The sequence below is a fragment of the Pseudochaenichthys georgianus genome, chromosome 10, assembly GCF_902827115.2.
Source record: "Pseudochaenichthys georgianus chromosome 10, fPseGeo1.2, whole genome shotgun sequence".
In the NCBI taxonomy this organism is placed as follows: Eukaryota; Metazoa; Chordata; class Actinopteri; order Perciformes; family Channichthyidae; genus Pseudochaenichthys; species Pseudochaenichthys georgianus.
Genome location: NC_047512.1, coordinates 14,914,775 through 14,937,016, shown reverse-complemented (window position 1 = coordinate 14,937,016; position 22,242 = coordinate 14,914,775). Strand labels below are relative to the sequence as shown.

General features: G+C 39.3%; 3 protein-coding genes across 4 annotated transcripts; 2 read left to right on the top strand and 1 right to left on the bottom strand.

The window, feature by feature from the left end:
* The first annotated feature begins 1,984 nt into the window (after nucleotides 1-1,984).
* Nucleotides 1,985-5,383, top strand: c1galt1c1 (C1GALT1-specific chaperone 1). The gene is made up of 2 exons (XM_034092596.2): nucleotides 1,985-2,111; nucleotides 3,379-5,383. The coding sequence occupies exon 2, from the start codon at nucleotides 3,393-3,395 to the stop codon at nucleotides 4,344-4,346; it is 954 nt and encodes a 317-aa protein (XP_033948487.1). The 5' UTR covers nucleotides 1,985-2,111; nucleotides 3,379-3,392; the 3' UTR covers nucleotides 4,347-5,383.
* Nucleotides 5,384-5,878: 495 nt separating this feature from the next.
* On the bottom strand, nucleotides 5,879-8,669 carry mcts1 (MCTS1 re-initiation and release factor). Its single transcript, XM_034092887.2, has 6 exons — nucleotides 8,470-8,669; nucleotides 7,550-7,702; nucleotides 7,353-7,450; nucleotides 6,946-7,079; nucleotides 6,217-6,284; nucleotides 5,879-6,130 (listed from the first exon to the last, which is right to left on the bottom strand). Exons 1-6 carry the CDS (start codon nucleotides 8,478-8,480, stop codon nucleotides 6,049-6,051), a joined length of 546 nt encoding a protein of 181 aa, XP_033948778.1. The 5' UTR covers nucleotides 8,481-8,669; the 3' UTR covers nucleotides 5,879-6,048.
* Nucleotides 8,670-9,322: 653 nt separating this feature from the next.
* cul4b (cullin 4B) lies at nucleotides 9,323-22,228 on the top strand. Of its 2 annotated transcripts, XM_034092900.2 has the most exons (20): nucleotides 9,323-10,212; nucleotides 11,082-11,197; nucleotides 11,281-11,384; nucleotides 11,510-11,579; nucleotides 11,932-12,005; nucleotides 12,099-12,261; nucleotides 12,438-12,527; nucleotides 13,101-13,183; nucleotides 13,271-13,338; nucleotides 13,521-13,639; nucleotides 13,727-13,919; nucleotides 14,029-14,133; nucleotides 14,221-14,331; nucleotides 14,447-14,532; nucleotides 15,420-15,527; nucleotides 15,642-15,755; nucleotides 16,145-16,250; nucleotides 19,334-19,506; nucleotides 19,583-19,735; nucleotides 21,052-22,228. In XM_034092900.2, the coding sequence occupies exons 1-20, from the start codon at nucleotides 9,756-9,758 to the stop codon at nucleotides 21,145-21,147; spliced, it is 2,589 nt and encodes an 862-aa protein (XP_033948791.1). In that variant the 5' UTR covers nucleotides 9,323-9,755; the 3' UTR covers nucleotides 21,148-22,228. The 2 variants fall into 2 exon arrangements, with proteins under 2 accessions (XP_033948791.1, XP_071060712.1); XM_071204611.1 differs by lacking the exons at nucleotides 19,334-19,506; nucleotides 19,583-19,735; nucleotides 21,052-22,228 and adding an exon at nucleotides 18,976-19,326.
* Nucleotides 22,229-22,242: the final 14 nt, after the last annotated feature.

The window sequence follows — 22,242 nt, the reverse complement described above, 5'->3', positions numbered from 1 at the left end:
TCTCTCTCACTCGCTTGCGCACACACACAAAATAGCTCGTGCCACACACACACAGAGCAGAGCTTGAATGAAACACAGAGACCCAGAAGTAAGCTACTTGTACTCACAAGGCCTATTATGTGCACAATCCCTCTCGCTTTCAGTTGGTTTTGATTGAGTGTCCACACGTGGACGTTTAAGGACTAAAAAACGATCCATTTGTCATTTTGCTGTTAGCAAATAATTTGGGGCTCCAGCTAACAGGAAGTCACTCAAGTGTCACAAAGTACTTTAGCCTATGAGTAGGTCAAACATGTAATGGTTGCTGGCCATTGGCCTAATCATATCACCTATGTTGGCTTTATGTTTTTCGTCAAACATTTGTTTGTTTCACATTTGCATTGATGTAATCAAGAATTTTTCTGATTTAATTTAATAAAAATAATAATAATAATTTTCGGGGCGAAAAAATATATATTTATTGGGGGTGCTTAGGGGGTGCTTTGGCAATCCTGGGGGGTGCTTCAGCACCCCCTAGCTCCCCCCTGGCGCCGCCCCTGCTCTCCATCTCTGTTTCCTACTTCTTACTTGCTACCCTTTTCCCTCAACCTATCCTAAGGGAGTGCATGTATGTAGTAGACACGTTAGTTTAGCGGCATAGGCTTGGACTGTTGGGGGGGGGCACCTTACTCCGTCTTTCTGGCTGTTTGTAGGCCTACCTGTGGACTCTCATGTTCCGATTAACCCAGCTTCCCCCAAATCTATTTTTGTTGTGTCTGTGACGAAGGTAACTTCGTCACTATGGACTGACGGCTTCAGGCCGGGTAATATTGCACTTTATTAGCGTGATTGCACAATATATGTTGTCTGTGGCTGATGATTGTGTGCACCTGTCCTGTGTTGTCTCCTCCCCCCTCACCTGTGTCTTGTTGTGCTGATTAGAGTGTGTGTATTTAGGCTCTGTTTCCCTGTCTGTTGGGGAGGCAGGGACTGTGTGTGAGATCCTTGTGGCTGCAGGATGTGTGCAAGGAGAACAGCAGGATTGAGGCTGTGAACTTTGTGCACCTGATTTTAATAAATGCCCACGTCGGGTTATATTTTTGGACGTTCTGCCTCTGCCTCCTTGCTTGGTCCGGGCCGCTCAACGGTCAATCTCACAGTGTCCATATACGCCGGGATCCTGAGTCAATGCTAATCCTGTTGCTGTGGTCGTGTGTCCTCGATCCTCTATCCTGAGTCCTGGACTTCGAGTCGTGGCTGAACCTGTCTCTGCGGTCCTGCCAGACTCTCACCATGGCTCCCACAAGATTGCTGACATCCTCGTGGATTCATCTTCTTATTATAGACACATGCATTTCCAAACATTTGGTCTACCTATGTTGTAAATGTATTATCTTTTCGATTTACACACGGCATCTATTGCACGTCTGTCCGTCCTGGGAGAGGGATCCCTCCTCTGTTGCTCTCCCTGAGGTTTCTCCCATTTTCTCTGGAAGTTTTTCCTTGTACGATGTGAGGGTCAAAGGACAGAGGGTGTCGTATTGTCATACTGATATAGTGATATGCTGTACAAACTGTGAAGACCACTGAGACCAATGTAACATTTGTGATATTGGGCTATATAAATAAACATTGATTGATTGATTGATTGATTGATAGTAACATGCATCAGCACAAATAACAACTTGTTATATTTAAAATAGGAACGTTTTGTTGATTTTGCAAACAAATTCAAATCTTCCAAATTAAAACTGGACTTTTGCGCAAAAAACTACAAAAATGCACGTAAAATTAAGTCATGTTATACACGACAGAGTTGCCCCCTATTAAATATGAAAGGTTGATCTTTTCAGCTGCTTTAGCCTACATATATCATAATCAACCCAGCAATCAGTTAACAATGATCAACATAAAACAAATAAAAGAACATTAATTTTGAGGCATATATAAAAACATAAACAAAGGAATGTGACCTCAGCAGAGTCACGTGACTTCAGACCCGGAAGTTGCCGTCAGTTTGGAACATGCACCTAGCTGTTAATTAACTCTCCTGACGACGGACAGGAGCATTGGCAGCTGAAAGGAGGAAGGAAGCAGGACACTTTCTCACACGGGCGTATTACTCCTGCTAGGTACAGTATATATTCTTTACTTGTTTTAGGTATGTTGCTAACAAGACGTTTAGTGTAAACGCTACGGAGACAGGAAGCTAACAGTTAGCTATCAGCTGGTAAGACTTTAAAAACTCTCGGATTCAATGTTATGAAGTGACCTAATGTTAACGCTAGCTGTTCATACTTAATGGATAAAATGTCGACAAACAAGCTTAACGAGTTATACTCAACTATATTTCCTTCGTTGTATAGAAATAGTTTAGTTTATCTGTCAGATTGGACAGTGCAAATTCATAAATAGGACTCCTAAACCTACTGTCACAGCAGTAAAGTTGTCACGCACGGCATTACACATGAGCTACACAGCTTCTCACATAATTATATTTTGTGTATATATAGTCTTTAAAATAGCTTTCATAAGACTATTTGTTTGCTCCTTTCCTATTTGTATTCTTCTTTCTGTCTGTATTCACAATTTACCCCATATAATTTCCTCATACGTGTACCTTTGATGATAGTACACATGTCATGTTTGTTTTGTATGTGGACAAAACTTAGTAATTTCATCTCCTTTCCCTAATGAACAATTGATCATAGATACAATTGTTCTATTTTTTACAAATAAGCCAGCAGATCACAGTTAAACTTAGTAAGTGCAGCTTCCTCATTTGTTCTAGATACCGAGTTGTGGATAACAATGCAGCTTCACAATGTGCTCTCTAAGAGTCACAGCTGCTCAACTGGTTATAAGTGATGGCCTTGGTGGAGCATTGTGTCTCTGCCTTCACTCTTCAAGGTTTAGTGTAATTCTGCCCTGAAGTGTTTTAGTCTTTCCAGTCATAAACGAACATACATGTTACACAGCTGTTGAATATGTATAAATACACACAGCTAGAGAACTTCACCCAGATTAAATAAAGTTATAAAAGACTTTGCATAAGTTTAGTTTATCAAGCATGTCATTTTATAATTAAGAAACCCTTACAGCAAAAGCTCTATGAAGGGCTTTATAAGTCAAATCTTACAATCATTTCTGTAACAAACGTCTAGCTGGTGTAAAAACAGTAATAATGTATGTTTTTGCTTTTCTATGTATGCAAGCTCGCACATGTTGTACAGTTCAGAATCTGTGAATGATTTACGCCCAATATGAGATCATTAGAGCAACCTTAATTTGGGAAAATTAAAGATTATTTCAGATTAATCAAACTATATTTTAAGATCCTAGTTTATTCTGAGAAGCATTCCTTTTCAGCTAATGTTTGGCTATTTCTCTCCCTTTCAGTGTCTGCTGTCAACATGTTGTCTGAAGGAGGCTCTTTCATGAAGGGGATGGCCATGGGCGGCATCTTCTGCTTGGGACTCTCACTATTTGGTAGTTTCAGCCCCGCCACAGAGCACGGGCCGGGCGAACATCATCATCATCACGTCAAGGCCCCGAGTAAAGACGAGCTGACTCGCCTCTCGGACGGTCGCGTGCTGGAGTTGGTGAATCAAGTCCGGGTGTCTTGCATCATCATGGTCCAGCCAAAGATCCTGGTTTACTGGGCGACTGCGCTGGACACCTGGAGTAAACACTGTGACAAGGCTGTGTTCTACACCTCCGAGTCCTCCAAGGCTTTGGAGGCGGTAGACTTAAATGAAAAAGATGACTGGGCGAGGCTACGTAAAGCTTTGAAGCATGCCTATGAGAACGCCAGAGATCTGCGCTGGTTCTTTGTGGCAAAAGCGACCACGTTTGCCATCATCGAGAACCTCAAACACCTGGTGCTCACAAAAGACCCCGAGGAGCCCTTCTACCTGGGCAACGCTATGAAGTCCGGGGAGCTGGAGTATGTGGCGTATGAAAGTGGCATCGTTCTGAGTTATGAAGCGCTGAAAAGGCTAGTGAATGTGTTGGAGGATGAAGAAAAATGTCCAGAAAGAGGACACGCCCTGTGGGCGATGAGTGAGGACAAGCAGCTGGCAGTGTGTCTCAAATACACCGGTGTGTTCGCAGAGAACGGAGAAGACTCTCACGGAAAGGGCCTCTTTAACAGCAAGAGTGTGGACAGCTTAATAACGGACAGCATGAGGGACAACCCCACTAATGTGGTGGAGGGCTGCTGCTCCGACCTGGCAGTCACGTTTAACGAGATGTCGCCCAATCAAATGCAGGTTATGATGTTCGGAGTTTACAGACTTCGTCCTTACGGCCACGACTTCCATGACTTGTTAGTATTTCAACCTCCTGAAGGTTCAGACAACGACTAGAGACTCTTTCCTTTTAATATGTACGTGGCATTTGAAATGTTTTTTGCTTCTATGATGGCAAACTTAACTGTTGAGATGTTTTTCTAATTATGTTTGTAAAATGGATCCTGGGTGGGAATAACTCTTTTATGTATATTTGTACCTTTTGCAGTTGGCACAATGAGCACCTGAAATGCATGTGTGGTGTTGTTGAACTGAGGTGATGAGTGTGCGGTTCTTTTAAATGTAGATAGAGCAGGGACATTTAGCAAACTTGTACCATGAGACTAGATTCTCTGGAAGTTGGAATGATGTACCTCAGTGTTTACATCTGGGGAAAGTATATTCACTAGGGCTGCACGATGTTGAAGTATACAGACGGGTAGATTCTGTAGCCGAAAGATTTTACTGAACTGATCTTCCTTTTTTGACGATTTTTCTCGTGGTCCTCGCCCATTTTCGTGACCCTGCTTTGTTTCTAATTGATTAAAATGATTATGATTGGTTGTTTGCTGTGCATGAAGAACCTGCATATCTCTCACTATGAACACATTCTTGTATGAAAGAATTCGAAAGTTGGAGTAATTTATGTTCTATTGGACAGATCTTCCTTTGAGAATAGTCATGTTAAATTAAGTGATTTTTCCTTTTGTTTCAAGCAGCAAAGAAGTTTGAGCATGACTTGTTTGAGTTTGTTTGTCTTACATGATCACATCCTGTGTTGCAATGGCTGAAACAATATATCGTGCAGCCCTAATATTCAGTATATTTCTATTGTCCTGTGTTACTGAACAAAAAAAGATGTGATTATCAGATAAAGTACTTTTAAGAAATGTTACATTTGGGTGATAATAAATCAAATGAATTACTGATTACATGTTGGGCTGTTGCTGCAAACCTGGTAAACATACTGTGAAGGATTTCTGTTCAAATGTACCGTTAGCTTTGTTAACATTTGTTTTGCCTTGACCAAAATGTTCTTGTAATCTTGAAACTAAATGTACATATTTTTCTGCAACTAGGCAAGAAGAGAATAAAATATTGCAGTGTTGCCTTAATGGTGGTAGATTTTTTTGTTTAGCTTTTGTATGAGAATTATTTATCTTAGACTATCACCTCAAATCAAAATAGATGTAAAGCATTACTGCGCAAATAGAAGCAGCATAACCAGTCTAAAATCTGCACACTCACTCTGCCACTCCTTCATGCAATTATCCTCAGATCCTGGTTAGTGAGTAAAGGCCACGTCATTACTCCAACTACAAACTACGTGAAAGCAAGTAAACACAGTCTCTAAAGGGGCTGGAAACTCTGAGCTTGACATTGAAAAGTGCTTGAAACAGCTTGACATTGTAATGGTTATCCTCCTGTAGATTGCTGTCACACAACAGTTTAGTTGTGTATAGCACAGTAACATCAACTTAATATAATATCCTGGAAGTTTAACCTGAAGTCAAAAGTAAAACAATGTTCTCATGTTTACCCATTGATGACTGGGCGAGGCTACGTTCACATCTAAAACTGGATACAATGCATAATAACTGCGATTGAGGTTTAAAGCAAGATCTTTCATTTATTTGTGCATAATGGCAAATAATTCAAAGCCTTCAGCAGGTTACACAGCTAAGTCCTTAGGTGTAAACAGGTGACGTGGAGCCCATGCGAGCACCGCACTTTCTGTGGGGGAGGGGTGTGGGGGCAGGCGTTGCAGGTGGTGATGTCATCATTTATACGTCTTCATGTGCCACAATCCATCATTCAGATAATGAACGTTCTCAATACCAATTCCCTTGTTGACTTTCTCTCTGTTTGAAAAAAAAAAGATTATTATTCATCAAAAGAGCAGAAAGGATGTTTTAATGCTTTTTTTAAATGTGAAAGAAAGGCTTACATGCTGTCTGCTGACATCTTCATAATGCCAACACAAAGTGCAAATTGTTTTCCCTCCGCCATTATGGCCTGCATCCAGTTGTTAAAGAAACATTTGTACAAAGATTTTTGTTGTAGATTTGGAAGTAATAATTAACTCTATAGCCAGAGTATATGCAGGAATCCTGAAGTCAAATGTAATACCTTTTAAGACCCTTTCCATACATTTTAAGAACTCGTCGCCACTTCGAGTTTCAACCGGTTACATTGGCGACACACTTTACCTCACATTGACTATACACAGTATTGATTGTCCTTCCTCCTTATCTTCCAACCATTTGGACGCAAACTTGCATTTCCCCATAACCATGTTGCTTAACACCCGGCGTAAACAGACCTTCGCGCGCTATCAAGCAGTGAGCGTGCGATGTCTTGTTCAGATGACGTCAAATCCAACGGGATGTCATAAATAAACGACACAGAATCACACTACACACCTACGCAGTGATTACATTCAGGCACACTGTAGAATACAACCTCTTTGGACAATTTATACACTTATTGAAAACAAGCTACAAAATGTAACACCTTGGAAAATGCCCTTTAATACTTTTCACTAAATTGATTTATCAACTTTTAATACTCTTTAAGACCCCGCGGACACCCTGATAGCACAAGAACACTTCACAAATATATTTTTTGTGTGAAAATCAAACCACTTCCACATGCAGCCTCATGTTTAAAAGGATACAACTGCTGTGTCAGCTGCAGCTGGGTAGAGTTTAGCGCCTGGCGACGTCAGCCCGGGGCACATGATGTTGGCTCCACTTAAGACAAACTTAATGGCTCCTTTGTCTACTTGCTGGTGGGGAAGAATGAAAGGATCTTGGAAAAAAGAGAAGGAAGACTTTTACTTAGCTTTGTGATCAATAAGTCATAACCAAAACACACAAAGGCACACTGCATTACAGAAATGAAAAGGTCCTTATAATCACTGCCTTCTGAAGGGCAGATCTAACCTTTTTTCTTTTTTGTTAATTGTGTGCATGGAGCTCCTTTTTTGTTGATGCCTGCCTCTTCTCAGTAAGATTTCTTAGTCCACTTATGGCATTTAATATTATAAACAACCATATACTAGTTGGCATTTTAGGATCTTACATTTATGCAACAGTCTGAGGGTCGGGTAGAATGGTCCTTCTCTCTGTCTGAAGAAGAGCAGTTCTCCATTCACTGTCAGGATTTCAATGTGTTCATGGCTGTGGGGATAACAATAGAAATATTACAAATGTAAAAGGCAATCCACTAAAAACACACTGCATTTAAGAAAACTGAAGAAGGAAATAACTGAATCATACCATCTCACGATTTTGACAGGGTCTTTTTTTGGCATTATGTGATTGAGCCATGTCTCGATGTCTGGAAACTGTTCCAATAGCTGATTTTTGATGCCCTTGATCACTGATGTTTTCAGCTGGATACAGTTCGACACATTTTCCTTATCATCAAATCTGAAACAGTAAACAGAGTGCTTTTAGTATAGATACAAATACAGCCATTAAAAACAAAACAAAGGCAACTGCTCGTCACATTTGACAACAAAGCTGTACTTATTTTTCAAGTGAAATAACTAATATACTGTAGGCCTAAACATGTGAAAAACATACACAACATGAGCTCACTGATTCCACATTGTGGCCAATATTGGCAGTAACTATTGTGTTGGTTTAATTATGATATTTGATTTAAAAACCAAGAACCAAAAGCAATGACACCCACCGATTACAGATATTTGGAAAGGGGATTCAATTGTAGTTTTAAGAGATACAACAGAATGCTCTAACTTGTTTTTTCTAAAAAAGTAGATACATAAATACATACACAAGCAAGTGGGCTTTCTTCTTAAATCTCATCCAGACTAAAACATGAATAATAGTGTAATTCTCACTCTCATTACAACTCATCTGAAAAAATAGATAGCTTTACCTAATTAGAAGAAAGGTGAATTTCATCATTGTGATATAAGGGCCGTATTGCTTAGTTAAGACATATGAATGAATAATATCTAGATCACATATGAATGATACATTTTAACAGATATGTTTTCCAGGCCCGTTCTACTGCAATAGCACAGGACCTTACCGATATTATAAATGATGTATGTTTGTCTCATTAATTGAACTTGAGCATACAACAAAACTAACTTGCTAATCAGTTAGCGTTAGCCACCTAGCTGTGGTTAGCTAACGTTACAACACAGAAATCATCACATACGTACTTTTTAAACATCCTCGTTGGTCGCTGTAACGGTTTCCGCGTTCCTCAATTTCCACAAAGCTTGTCCGGACTTACTGCGCAAATATGTGTGTGTTAAACACAATAAGATAATAGAAGACAGTTCATATATCAAGAAATGCTTCTCTACTTCCACGCCTGTTTAGCAGTGGAGGGCCAGAGTTGTAAGGGTTTGCTTCATTTTACGACAGTTGTTTACGTTACACGGCAGGTCTTCTGTCACCCAAGTAACCATTTTTTTTATAGAACCTTTATTGAAATCAACAACTGTAGTTCCAATGTAGGATTTAACCACCTTCTATCTATTTGGGGAATTGTCTTCTTTTCCATTTTGTTAACTTTGTTTTTAATGCTTGTACAACGCACTTTGAATTAACTTTTAAATGTATGTGCATCGAATTATTTAGGTGTTGATATGCTTTTTAAACTTTTTTTAATTCTAAGTAATGGTAACAAAAATGTTGTGAAATAATAGCAAGATAATACTTTATGTGGTCTAAATTAATGTAAACAAATGTAAAGCGAGCGCAATAAACAAGAGTACAATTAGTCTTATAATGAAAAAATATAATAATGTATATATATACACTGTATAATGATATATATATATATATATATATATATATATATATAGATAGATACATTAGACAGTACATTTCCCTTTAAATATATGTATTTATTCATTCATATTTGCTTAATTCATGATGGTAAACGTGACATCAGTCCGTGGTGATCAGTGACATGGCGCCATCTTGTGGCCAGAGATAACAGTACTGTTTTCTGCACGAAAAAAACACGCTTGTGTAAAAAGTACTTTTTGTACAAAGTACTTCCGGTAGGTCACCGACTAGCTTTTTTGAGCGAAATTTCCTCCCTGTTTTCCGACGGGTGTTTTAGTATCACATGAGACTATTTCTCTGCTGTAGTTACATTTATTCTGTGAATAAGTATCTGAAGGCTGCTTCAGTTATTAACCGCTCATACTTAACGACTGTGCAACGCGGTGAGACACGAGAGGCGAAAAGAGGAAGCAATAGCCGACCATCTTTCTTCTCCTGCCAGCAATAACAAGAAAGCGACAAGGCTAGGTCCAAGTGAAGCCGAGTAGTTTACTGTTTATTATCAGTTTTATATTGGTAAAAGGGACCTTCCGTCCGCGTTGAGACACACACAAGCTATCGGACACTGAGCTCATCTCCCGGCGAGCTTGGAAGTTTTGGATCACCAGAAAAAGACAATCTGTTAAAGAATTAGTATCCCCGTTTTTTCATGTTTCCAACAGGTTTATCTTCCCCTAATCCCCCACCACCGCCAACCCAGGAGGCTAGACCAGTGGCTACTGATGTCAAACCCGACAGCGGTAATATCACATCCCCGAAGAAGAGGAAAATAAACGGCTCTGAGAGGGAAGACACTGCTGACAAGTCCCTGAATTCCTCCTCTTCTTCCTCCTCCTCCTCCTGCTCCCCGCTGCACATCCAGAAGAAGTTGAGGTTTGAGGATTCAGTGGATATCATTGGACTGGATGTGAAAATGGCTGAGGAGGCTGCTGCCGCGGCCGTCGTTGCTGCTTCTTGCTCCAATAACAAAAGCAAAGCCGTGTTCCTGCCCGGTGTCGGGACGGGACACCATGCGAACGGACTGACGAAGCCCGCAGGCTCCTCCGGGACCTTCTCCAACAGTAAACCCGGGGCGGCCAAGAAACTAGTCATCAAGAACTTCAAAGGTACCACACACAAAACAGTGAGATACTGTGCTATAAGCTCCAAAACATCAGCAATATAAACTTTTAACAAGTCCACAGTGGAACATTTAATCTGTTATTGTGATGTGAGATTGGCTGTAAAAGGACCTGAAGGCTGTAATTCAATGTAAATGTAACAATAATAGAAACCTGGCTGAATCAGTGCTCTCCTATAAGGTCAAATCTGTCAGGAAATATACATTTCCTTAATTGTGTCAATATGGGAATGACTCTTGGCTCAGTAAACAGAAATGTACTAGGCATACATATTTTTGATATGTTAGGAAAATAATGTATTAGAGGCACTCATTTATCATCAAATAGGTTCTAGCTATCTATCATAATAGGACATCCAAATAAGACTATAAAGACTAAAGTCAAACTAAAAAATATAGTTTCTAACTGCCAAGCTTAATGTGTACATATAACATATCTAAAATGAAGTTGTAATTGCTCTCCTGAAGTAACAGGATTATAGAGTAGGATTGGGAACTTTAACCTACGTTTTTTTTTTAGATGAATTTAATGAGATGGCGCATTCTCATTATTAATAGTTATAATAATTTAACTTTATTATACAGCACCTTTCATACAGTGGGTGCAGTACAAAGTGATTTACAATAAAGGGATGAAAAGTAAATAAATATACACATCCAAAAACAAACCAGTGCAAATCTGAGGCTATAGCATGTCTAATAACAACATTCAATAACCATGTTTATTTATTTTATAGTCAGGACCATCTTGCTATAATAGTTTTTATAATAGCACTGGCTTAGTGGCATTATGGTTCAGTGAGGTCCACTGTTTTATTGTTATAAGAACTGTTTTGTGGGTTTTTTTGCACACAGAAAAACCCAAATTGCCTGAGAACTACACACAGGAGACCTGGCAGAAGCTGAAGGAGGCGGTGGAGGCCATACAGAACAGCACTTCAATCAAGTACAACCTAGAAGAGCTCTATCAGGTATCACTACTGACCTGTTCACCCCCCAGAGGAAACACATAACTAAAGTTTCCTTTTTGACACTTTTCTTTCTGTCCCCTCAGGCAGTTGAGAACCTGTGCTCCCATAAGATATCTGCCAAGCTTTACAAACAGCTGAGGGCCGTGTGTGAAGACCACATCAAGTCACAAATTGAGCAATTCAGAGAATATCCTTCACTATTTTATTCATCTTCATATTTCTGTCTGTAGATCTATCGTAGTATTGTATTGCTTATTGATGATCATGCAGTCATATTGCAAAACATATCTTCTTCCTTAATGTTGTCCATACGGATGCCTTGGACAGTGTGCTTTTCCTAAAGAAAATTGACAAATGCTGGCAAGATCACTGCAGACAAATGGTATGTTTCATAACTTTTACAAGTGAAGTGGTGGCTTTCATATCCCTTGAAAGTCTGTTTATGTAAGGTCTGCTTTCCTTGTGATTTGTTTGTCAAATGTTCCTGTTTAAATTGTCTAATACTGATTTGAATATTGAACTTCCATGAAGTTGAGGGACTTAAAACATAAATATTAAATGTATTGTAAAGTCTCAAACCCAATTTAAGATCATGGTTATTTTCTCAAAATTCAAAAGTTAACTCACAGAAGCCATCTTACAACTGTTTTCATCAAACAACAACATGTTTGAAAAAGAATAACAATGTGATCACAGCTTTTTCCTAACTTTTTATGTCTGTCTTTGTTTCACAGATCATGATTAGGAGTATATTTTTGTTTTTGGACCGTACCTATGTTTTACAAAACTCAATGCTGCCATCTATCTGGTGAGTGATCCCTGAAGTCTGCTGTTGTACATTAGCATGTAGCAGATTCATATGTTTAAAAAAAAAAGTTTGAACAACTTCTGTGGTGTGCAGGGATATGGGTCTGGAGCTGTTCAGGTTCTACATCATCAGCGATCTGAAGGTCCAGTGTAAAACCATCGACGGGATACTGCTGCTCATAGAGATGGAGCGAAACGGAGAAGCGATAGACCGCACTTTACTGAGGAGCCTGCTGAGCATGCTCTCTGACCTGCAGGTAACAGACTATTACTTTTTATATTAATGATCCAAACACTTCCTGTACTAAAAGAAAAGTGATGCTTTAGCAGCTGTGGTATTTGTGATTATCACCTGAACCGGGGTGTGATGAGTTGTCAGTCTCTTGTTGACAAATGGCTTTAATTAAACCTGTGTTCTCTCCATCCCTGACAGATTTATCAAGACTCCTTTGAGCAACGCTTTTTGGAGGAAACTAATCGCCTGTACGCTGCAGAGGGACAGAGGCTGATGCAGGAGAGAGAGGTGATTTATGTGGACCACCGTACTCTGGTTATATTGTTTGTTTCCATGGTTTCTTTTTTACAAGACTGGACACAATGTCACACAATTTATGTCCAGTATTATGATATGTTTGCATCTAGAACATGATCTTTATTTTAGTTACTCAGAATGAAACTGAAAGGACTTCATCACACAAGAACACTAACATCCATAGCTACAGGAGATCCGAATGTAGTACAAGACTGAAGGGTTTCCTTCATCTCAGCTGAAAAAAGATTTCGCTTGATTCAGACAGAAAGTAAGAAGAGAGTAAAATAGAAATGTATATACACATTTTCTCAATAGTACTGATGCTGTGTGTGATATATATGCACAATCAAGATTTAGCTGTCACATATAGTTCATTATGTCAGTATTTACATATTTAAATTACATTAAAAACTGAAACACATGAAATGATTGGTTGCGTGAGAGTTATGATCCAGGATTTTTGACTCAACATAACTTTATTCAAACTGGTCTGACTTTCTTTATTAAACAAATCATATGGATTGATGTATTCAAATATGGCTCCTTTCCGCTCTCTTTTTGTAGGTCCCAGACTATCTCCATCATGTCAGCAAGCGCCTGGAGGAGGAGGCTGACAGAGTCATCACGTATTTAGATCAGAGCACACAGTGAGTCCTACACTGTAGTATTCAATGTGCAGTTTCACAAACACAAAGATTCATTTGTAACATGAGTTGGTTTTTTTCCCTGTTCAGAAAACCGCTCATTGCTAGTGTGGAGAAGCAGTTGCTGGGTGAACATCTCACGACTACTCTGCAAAAAGGTACACAGCTCATATTTATGAGTGGACTTTAATCCCAGTTAGTATGATTGTATAAAAATACCTTTCTCTCATGTCGACCCTTAGGAACCTTCCTAAGCAAAAACATGTTTTTAAACCACAGCCTGGCTCTTGAAAGTTTAAAAGCAGCTTGATTCCTGATCTTTCTTGTTGGAAACTTTCAGGTCTGACTCACCTGCTGGATGAGAACAGAATTCAGGATCTGTCTCTTCTCTATCAACTCTTCAGTCGAGTGCGAGGTGGCGTGCAGGTCCTCCTGCAGCACTGGATAGAATACATAAAGGTATGAACGGAGATAAAAGCGCCAGGAACTGTTTGTCATATTCTGTTGCTAACTGCTGTTTTCAATGTCTTGAAAATCAAAACCTAGGCTTTTGGAAGCACAATCGTAATCAATCCAGAAAAAGACAAAACAATGGTGCAAGAGTTGCTGGACTTTAAGGACAAGGTGGATCACGTCATTGACATCTGCTTCATAAAGAACGAGAAGTTTGTCAACGCCATGAAGGAGGCTTTCGAGACATTCATCAACAAACGGCCAAATAAACCTGCAGAGCTCATAGGTCAGCTAACATGTCCCACATTCACACCTCCTCCTGTGTCATGCAATCAGCTGATAATCCTAGTCTTCATGCATTAACACGTGGTACAAATATATACTTTTGTTTCCAGCAAAACACGTGGATTCAAAGTTAAGGGCAGGAAACAAAGAAGCAACAGACGAAGAACTGGAGAAGATGCTGGATAAAATAATGATTATTTTTAGATTCATCTATGGTAATGGTTACTTTATTTTACTATCACATTTGTTTGAGTTTATGAACTCTGTGTTGATCTTAATGTTATGATGTGTTGTCATTGTAGGAAAGGATGTTTTTGAAGCCTTTTACAAAAAGGATCTTGCCAAAAGGTTGCTGGTTGGAAAAAGCGCCTCTGTGGATGCTGAAAAATCTATGTTGTCGAAGCTGAAACATGGTGAGTTTAATCCCTCAGTGTCACTTCTTTACACACACAAACGTCACAAACAACGTGAAATAAATCTCAGAAGGGGACTCTTGATCCTAAATACTTTTGACTTGTGTTTCCTCAGAATGTGGAGCAGCGTTCACCAGCAAACTGGAGGGCATGTTCAAGGATATGGAGCTTTCTAAAGACATCATGGTGCAGTTCAAACAGGTGGGAACTACAAAAGTGGGTTGAATCTGTAAAAGGATCGTGTGAGTTTCATATGGGATTGTCCTGATGGTGAGATGATGTATAAGGGAGTTTAATATTACAGACATTATACTAGGGCGGTAGGGTTTAAGATACAGGGCTGCAGAACAAAATGCCGGTCCTTGTACCTAGCTAATACTTTGTCAAAAGGAATGTCACCTGGCAATTGAATATTTGCTATAAGGGCTGTAACTAAAGATTATTTCCATTATCGTAAAATCTGCCAATTCCTAATGTATCGCTTATCTGTTGAGTTTATATATATTTCAGATGATTTACAAAAAAAAGGACATCATAATAGCCCCTTCAAATATATTTTGAAAGGGGCTATTATGGACTATGACATGATCCACTGTGTCCCCTCCAGCTTAACTGACATCAAATGATCACCCGAATGAACTTTCAAAGATTCACATTTGAGTGACAGGGACAGGTTTATGTTGACTTAAACTGTTTATGTAATGTTAATCTCCAAACTGGTTAATCAGGCAATCGCTTCACTTCTAATTTGTAGGTTACTTTGTAATGATATAAGCTTTTTATACTGGTTGTCTTGCCATTCTTGCTAGATAAAGCAATTATCACTGCTAAAAGAGTTGTACAATCCTTCCTCATACTATTACTAAAGCCTCTGTGCAGTGTTTTGAAATCCATTAAGCTTTCAAACTCTTGGATTTATGATTGGCTTCATGGATCCTGTTTCCTCTCCTCACCTCACCGACACCTGAAACAGCACGCCCTCACCAGTCACCACACAGGGTTTCAGTTTCTTATAGTAATAACCTAATGCGGAGAATTGCATTTGGCTGCAGGATAACATCCCATGTGTGTCACTTGTTTCTGCGCAGTACATGCAGTGCCAAAACATTCCAGGCAACATTGAGCTGACGGTGAACATCCTCACGATGGGTTACTGGCCAACCTATGTCCCCATGGAAGTGCACCTGCCTGCTGAGGTCAGTGCTGCTGAGCAAATAGCGATATCTTCTGGAAACATACTGTTTTTACAACCTGCCATGCAATAAATCTAGTGAGTGTTGCTCTGTAAAGCCTCTGTTATCTTTGTCCAGATGGTGCGACTACAGGAGATCTTCAAGACTTTCTACCTGGGCAAACACAGCGGCAGAAAGCTGCAGTGGCAGTCTACACTCGGCCATTGTGTCTTAAAAGCTGAATATAAAGAGGTACATCACTGAAGCGTCTTTCCCACTTAACAAAAAACCCATCTTTATCTGGCTTTTGACTTTATTGGGAAATGTAACAGCCAAACAAATGAAGATGATGGAAACATTACACGCTCATATTTACCCCTTTTTTTGGCACCATTTTGTTGTTTACTGGCAATGATAAGAATGTCTAATTGCCTATTTTCAGCTTATTTTATGTGTTTTGAAAACTTACATATGCCCTAATTTTGGTTAATATATATAGGATGCTCTGGTGTTTTGCTCACTCAGTGAATAAAGCTTAATGTTAAAACACACTTCACTCAAACTAAACCACACCTGCTGAGAGACAAATAAAGGCTTTCTGATTCTGATTTATTTCTTCTCTTGGATTTTTCTTACAAAAGGGCAAGAAGGAGCTGCAGGTGTCCCTCTTCCAAACGCTTGTGCTGCTGATGTTCAACGAAGGAGAGGAGTTCACACTGGAGGAGATCAAACTGGCAACCGGAATAGGTTTGTGTTATCCCATTCACATCAACGTTTGGTTGGCAGCACTTCCATGAAGAAATAACTACAATAGTCAAGCACTCGTGATGCAGCACCACTGATGTAAAATCAATCAATCAATCAATCAATGTTTATTTATATAGCCCAATATCACAAATGTTACATTTGTCTCAGTGGTCTTCACAGTGTGTACAGAATATCAGTATGACAATACGACACCCTCTGTCCTTAGACCCTCACATCGTACAAGGAAAAACTTCCAAAGAAAACCCAGTTTTAAAGGGAAAAATGGGAGAAACCTCAGGGAGAGCAACAGAGGAGGGATCCCTCTCCCAGGACGGACAGACGTGCAATAGATGCCGTGTGTAAATTGAAAAGATAATACATTTGCAACATAGGTAGTCCAAATGTTTGGAAATGCATGTGTGTATAATAGGAAGATGAATCCACGAGGATATCCATCCAGGACCTATGATCCAGGACCACAGCCACGACTCAAGATCCAGCGCTCGCGATCCAGGACACAGGACCGCAGGATCATCCATGACTCCGGATCCCAGCGTATATAGACACCAAAAAGAAAGACATTTGGGGAAGCTGGGTTAATCGGAACATGAGTGTACACGGGTATAGACAGAGAGAAGGAAGAAGTAAGATGTCCCCCGACAAACTAAGCCTATATCAGCAAAACTAGGGGCTGAATCTAATCAGCCCTAACTATAAGCTTTATCAAAAAGGAAGGTCTTAAGTGCACTCTTAAAAACGGATAGGGTGTCTGCCGCCCGAACACAAACTGGAAGCTGATTCCACAAATGTGGAGCTTGATAAGAAAAGGCTCTGGCTCCCATTGTACTTTTAAAGATTCTAGGAACAACCAACAACCCTGCATTCTTGGAACGCAATGCCCTAGTAGGACAGTAGGGTATAATGAGTTCTTTAAGGTAAGATGGCGCCTGCCCATTAAGGGCTTTGTAGGCGAGAAGAAGAATTTTAAATTCTATCCTGTGTTCTATAGGGAGCCAGTGTAAGGCAGCCAGAACAGGAGTAATGTGGTCCCTTTTCCTAACTCTGGTTAGTACACGAGCCGCAGCATTTTGAATCAGCTGAAGCGACTTGATTGACTTCTTGGTACTCCCTGATAATAAAGAGTTACAATAATCCAGCCTAGAAGTAACAAATGCATGGACTAGTTTCTCTGCATCGTTTTGAGGCAAGATATGCCTGATTTTTGCAATGTTACGTAGATGGAAGTAGGCGGTCCTTGAAATTGATTTTATGTGGGCGTTAAAGGATAAATCCTGATCAAATATAACACCAAGATTCCTTACAGTCTCACTGGAGGCCAAATTAATGCCATCCATAGTTAGTATGTCTTTAGATAATTTGTTTCGTAGATTCTTCGGGCCAAGTACAATAACTTCAGTTTTGGTCGTGTTTAACATCAAAAAGTTTAAGGTCATCCACGTTTTTAAGTCCTTAAGGCAGTCTTGAATTTTATTTAGATGATTCATTTCATCAGGCTTGATTGATAAATATAGTTGAGTATCATCCGCATAACAATGAAAGTTTACAGAATGATTCCTTATAATATTGCCTAACGGAAGCATATATAATGTGAACAAAATAGGTCCGAGCACTGAGCCCTGTGGCACTCCATGGCTAACTTTGGTTTGCGTGGAAGATTCATCGTTAACACGTACAAACTGAGAGCGTTCAGATAGATAGGACCTAAACCAGCCTAAAGCAGTTCCCTGTATGCCAACTAAGTGCTCTAGTCTTTGCAATAGGATATCATGGTCGATAGTATCAAATGCAGCACTAAGATCGAGCAAAACAAGAATAGAGACAAGTCCCTTGTCTGAGGCTATTAGAATATCATTTGTGACTTTAACCAGAGCTGTCTCTGTGCTATGATGTGTTCTAAAGCCAGACTGAAAATCTTCAAATAAATCATTGTTTTTTAAGTAATCACACAACTGTTTTGCGACCGCTTTCTCAAGAATTTTTGAGAGGAACGGAAGATTAGAAATAGGTCTATAGTTGGCTAAAACCTCTGGATCGAGGTTGTGCTTTTTAAGAAGCGGTTTTATCACTGCTACTTTGAATGATTGTGGAACATAGCCTGATAATAAAGACATATTCATAATATTTAATAAAGAAGTGCTAATTAATGGAAAAACTTCCTTCAACAGCTTAGTTGGAATTGGGTCTAACATACACGTTGATGGTTTAGAAGAGAGAATCATTGAATGTAATTGTTCAAGGTTAATGGCTGAAAAGCATTCTAGTTTACTATCTAGTGTAATATTAGAACTTACGATTCCGGGAGCTGTTGATAACACTATACTGGTCGAAGGCAAGAGGTCATTAATTTTGTTTCTAAGAGTAACAATTTTATCGTTAAAAAAGCACATAAAATCATTACTACTGAGTGCTAAGGGAATAGAAGGCTCAATCGAGCTGTGGCTCTCTGTCAGCCTGGCTACAGTGCTGAAAAGAAATCTTGCATTATTCTTATTCTCATCTATTAATGAAGAGTAGTAGGCTGCTCTCGCTTTACGCAGTGCTTTCTTATATTCATTGAGAGTAATATGCCAAATTAAACGAGATTCTTCAAGTTTAGTGGAACGCCATATCCTTTCAAGTTGTCTAGACTTTTGCTTTATTTTGCGGGTTTCGGCATTATGCCATGGAGCTAATCTATGTTGTTTTATTTTCTTCTTTTTCAAAGGAGCAACAGAATCTAATTTTATTCGCAGCGCATCTATAGCACTATCAACAACATGATCAATTTGGGGTGGTGTACATTTTGTATAAGTTTCCTCCCCTACATGCAGACATGCTATCGAGTTAAGTATTGGTTGAATCTCTTCCTTAAATGTGGCTATAGCACTAACAGATAGGTTTCTGCTGCAAGAGCTTTTGACTAATGCTTTGTAGTCTAGTAACAGTACTTCAAAAGTTACTAAGAAATGGTCGGATAAAGCAGGATTATGCGGTTCGACTAATAGTTGCTCAATTTCAATACCATAAGTCAGAACAAGGTCGAGAGTGTGTAAAACACTGTCCCTGTGTGTGTGGGTTTACAGAGGACAGTGAACTGCGCCGGACTCTGCAGTCACTTGCTTGTGGGAAGGCACGTGTCATCACCAAAATCCCAAAAAGCAAAGATGTGGAGGATGGGGACAAGTTTTCTTGCAATGATGACTTCAGACACAAGCTCTTCAGGATCAAAATAAACCAGATCCAGATGAAAGAAACGGTATGATACTATCCCACCGTACTTTCCTCCTTTCATAGTATTTGATGAAGTATTTGAACTGAGTGTCTTCCCTCAGGTGGAGGAGCAAGCCAGTACCACAGAAAGGGTCTATCAGGATCGTCAGTATCAGATTGATGCTGCCATCGTGCGGATCATGAAGATGAGGAAGACTCTGAGCCATAATCTCTTGATGTCTGAAGTGTACAACCAGCTCAAGTTCCCTGTCAAGGTGATTAACACAACACTGGATCTCTTTATTAACAAAACATTTCAATTGGTATATATGAGTTGATATGAGTGTTCTAAATAATGTTATCCCTGTATCTGTTGTGTTGTTATCTAATTGGTGTACTTGCTTTATCATAAGCAGAGTCACAGGGTTTATTTTGTTATGAGTCATTTAAAACCAGCTGTTTTGCTTTCCATTTTTTACCAGAATGATATTATTATGTCTATATACAGTATCAGTTTGAAGTTTGAGAGTTTCAGTCCTTAAATCCTAAAGAATTTTGACTTTATTATGTACCTAGAGCAGGGTTGTCAAACTCAAATACACAGTGGGCCAACATTTAAAAATGGGTACTAGTCGAGGGCCGGACTGTTTACTGCCAAACGTATTGAAATGAACTTATTGCACATATTAAACCTGGAACTAACAAAGCTTAAATTATTGCCTATAAAAACAACATTCAACATTAAATAATCAGTTGAATTAATTTATTATGGCTCTATCTGCAGCTTTTCCGGAGTCATTTCTTATGAATACATTTTTCCACAGGCCAACAACAGCTTCAGAAAAACAATTTCCCTCCAAGAGAAAACCAAACATGCCCTGTTGTCGTGAGAGAACAACTGCAACAGGAATCATCCATTTAATCTCAGTTTGCTGCTGTGATGCTAGTTCAAGCCAGATACTTGGCATCTCATCTTGGGTGCAAGTTCATCAATGTTTGGGGTCGGGCTCTGAGCGGAGGAAACCCTCAAGGTGTGCGTGCAATATACCGACGGGCCAGATCTAATAGTAAACATTAGAAATTATCCTGCGGGCCGAAATTAAATCCACCAAGGGCCTGATTTGGCCCCCGGGCCTTGAGTTTGACACATGTGACCTAGAGGGACATTTTATTGGTAAATATTGTTCAGTTGCTGTGGTGGCAAACCAAGAAACTGAGAAACGGTTTCTAAATGCACTTAGAAATCGTTTTACTGCTATTTTTGGTTACTTAACAGCTGAACAATTAATCAATAACTGCATAATTGAATGGTATATTCAAATTTTCTGTCATTTTCTACCACTCCAAAGGCTGACAATACTGTCAAAAAGTTGAATTAATGTTTGATAGGTTGTGGAGAAATCTACTGAAATCAGATCCAAACTGGTTTGTACAAGAAAATACTTTTTTAATAGTCATTTACCCGGGAAGATGGCTTGGCATTAATCTTCTTGTCACTGTAACAACCTCAAAGTATAAAAACAAGCAGATATACTGGCATGTGCCTCGTGTGTTAACCTTTACCTGCTCTCTGTCCTTTCTTTTCTTTCAGCCTGCTGACTTGAAGAAGAGGATAGAGTCTCTTATTGACAGGGACTATATGGAGCGTGACAAGGAGAACCCCAACCAGTACAACTATGTGGCTTAGAGAAAGAAAAAGTGACTGAGAAAAAGAGATGCAGATGGTCCATTCAGGCTGAGGTCTCTTTTGCTCCAGTGGATGTAAACCATTATCATCTTCAACCCAGCGGCCGACAAGTGAATGGATACTGCTCCACAGGATTCTTTTGTCAGGGTTCTTGTGATCCTGTGGACTGCATGCCCATCGAAAAGAGAATAGTGTCCGTATTTCTCAGTGCCTCTGAGAGAGTTGGGCAACCGTGGAAAGACGAAGAAAACACACAGATGTTGTTCCGTTTGCTCTTTTTTTTTAATGGAGAGGAAAAAATATTTATTTTCAAACTTAGATTATTCTTTGTTCATAGTTTGAATCAATATGCTCTTTGTTATTAAGTCACTTTTTGTCTTTCTGTTCACTCAGTATCCCAAACAAATGCAGACACTTCACAATGCCCTAAATGTAGTACAGATTGGAGAGGAAAAAGGGAAAAACCGACTTTTTTCTTTAGTTAGTGTCAAATTTGGGACTATTGGATTAACATTTATAGTAGGGAATTGCCAATTGGGTAAAATTTGTGTGAAATGTGTCCTCCTGCAGCAAAGTTTTACGATTTTTTTTTTTAAGGCCATGTAGCCATCGGATAAAGCTGTGATCATGAACACACAAAGCGTTCAAAGCTGAGTTTGTGCCAAAAAAAAGCACTTATTTTGTTGTAGGGTGTACTAAAGCTGCTAAAAGACTTCAGTTGTAAAGACAATGCATTTAAGTTTCTTGTTTCTTCTGTCTTTGTACATACTCCACAAAAGTGACATTTTAAATGATCTCATCCGACACTGTCAACTGCTTTTTAGGTTTTTGTTAACCCTTAGAAAATATACTAAAAGCACAATGACTTCAGAGCCCATTTTCCCATCTTCCGCGGAGTCATACCACATACACACTATATTATTTTTGTATGTCTCCCTGTGTGGCTTGCAGGCCTTGTTGAAAAATGAGGGGATTGGAGGGGATTGCCTCAACACTTGAGGAAGAATATGATTGAGTAAACATGCCCTTGTTTGTATGAGTATGTTAGATTTATTGGTACAGATTAAAATGATTGTTTTAATCAGGTTTTTCTTT

What these genes read in the sequence shown, in the direction of transcription:
- c1galt1c1 (XM_034092596.2), top strand. Translation starts at nt 3,393, where the DNA reads ATGTTGTCTGAAGGAGGCTCTTTCATGAAGGGGATGGCCATGGGCGGC.
- mcts1 (XM_034092887.2), bottom strand. An exon ending in CTGCAGCTGACACAGCAGTT is followed by an intron (nt 6,285 to 6,945) that starts GTATCCTTTTAA and finishes AACTGGATGCAG; the next exon opens with GCCATAATGGCGGAGGGAAA. An exon ending in AAGATGTCAGCAGACAGCAT is followed by an intron (nt 6,131 to 6,216) that starts GTAAGCCTTTCT and finishes TTTTTCAAACAG; the next exon opens with AGAGAAAGTCAACAAGGGAA.
- cul4b (XM_034092900.2), top strand. Translation starts at nt 9,756, where the DNA reads ATGTTTCCAACAGGTTTATCTTCCCCTAATCCCCCACCACCGCCAACC. An exon ending in TAAACCTGCAGAGCTCATAG is followed by an intron (nt 13,920 to 14,028) that starts GTCAGCTAACAT and finishes TTTTGTTTCCAG; the next exon opens with CAAAACACGTGGATTCAAAG. An exon ending in AGCTCAAGTTCCCTGTCAAG is followed by an intron (nt 19,736 to 21,051) that starts GTGATTAACACA and finishes CTTTTCTTTCAG; the next exon opens with CCTGCTGACTTGAAGAAGAG.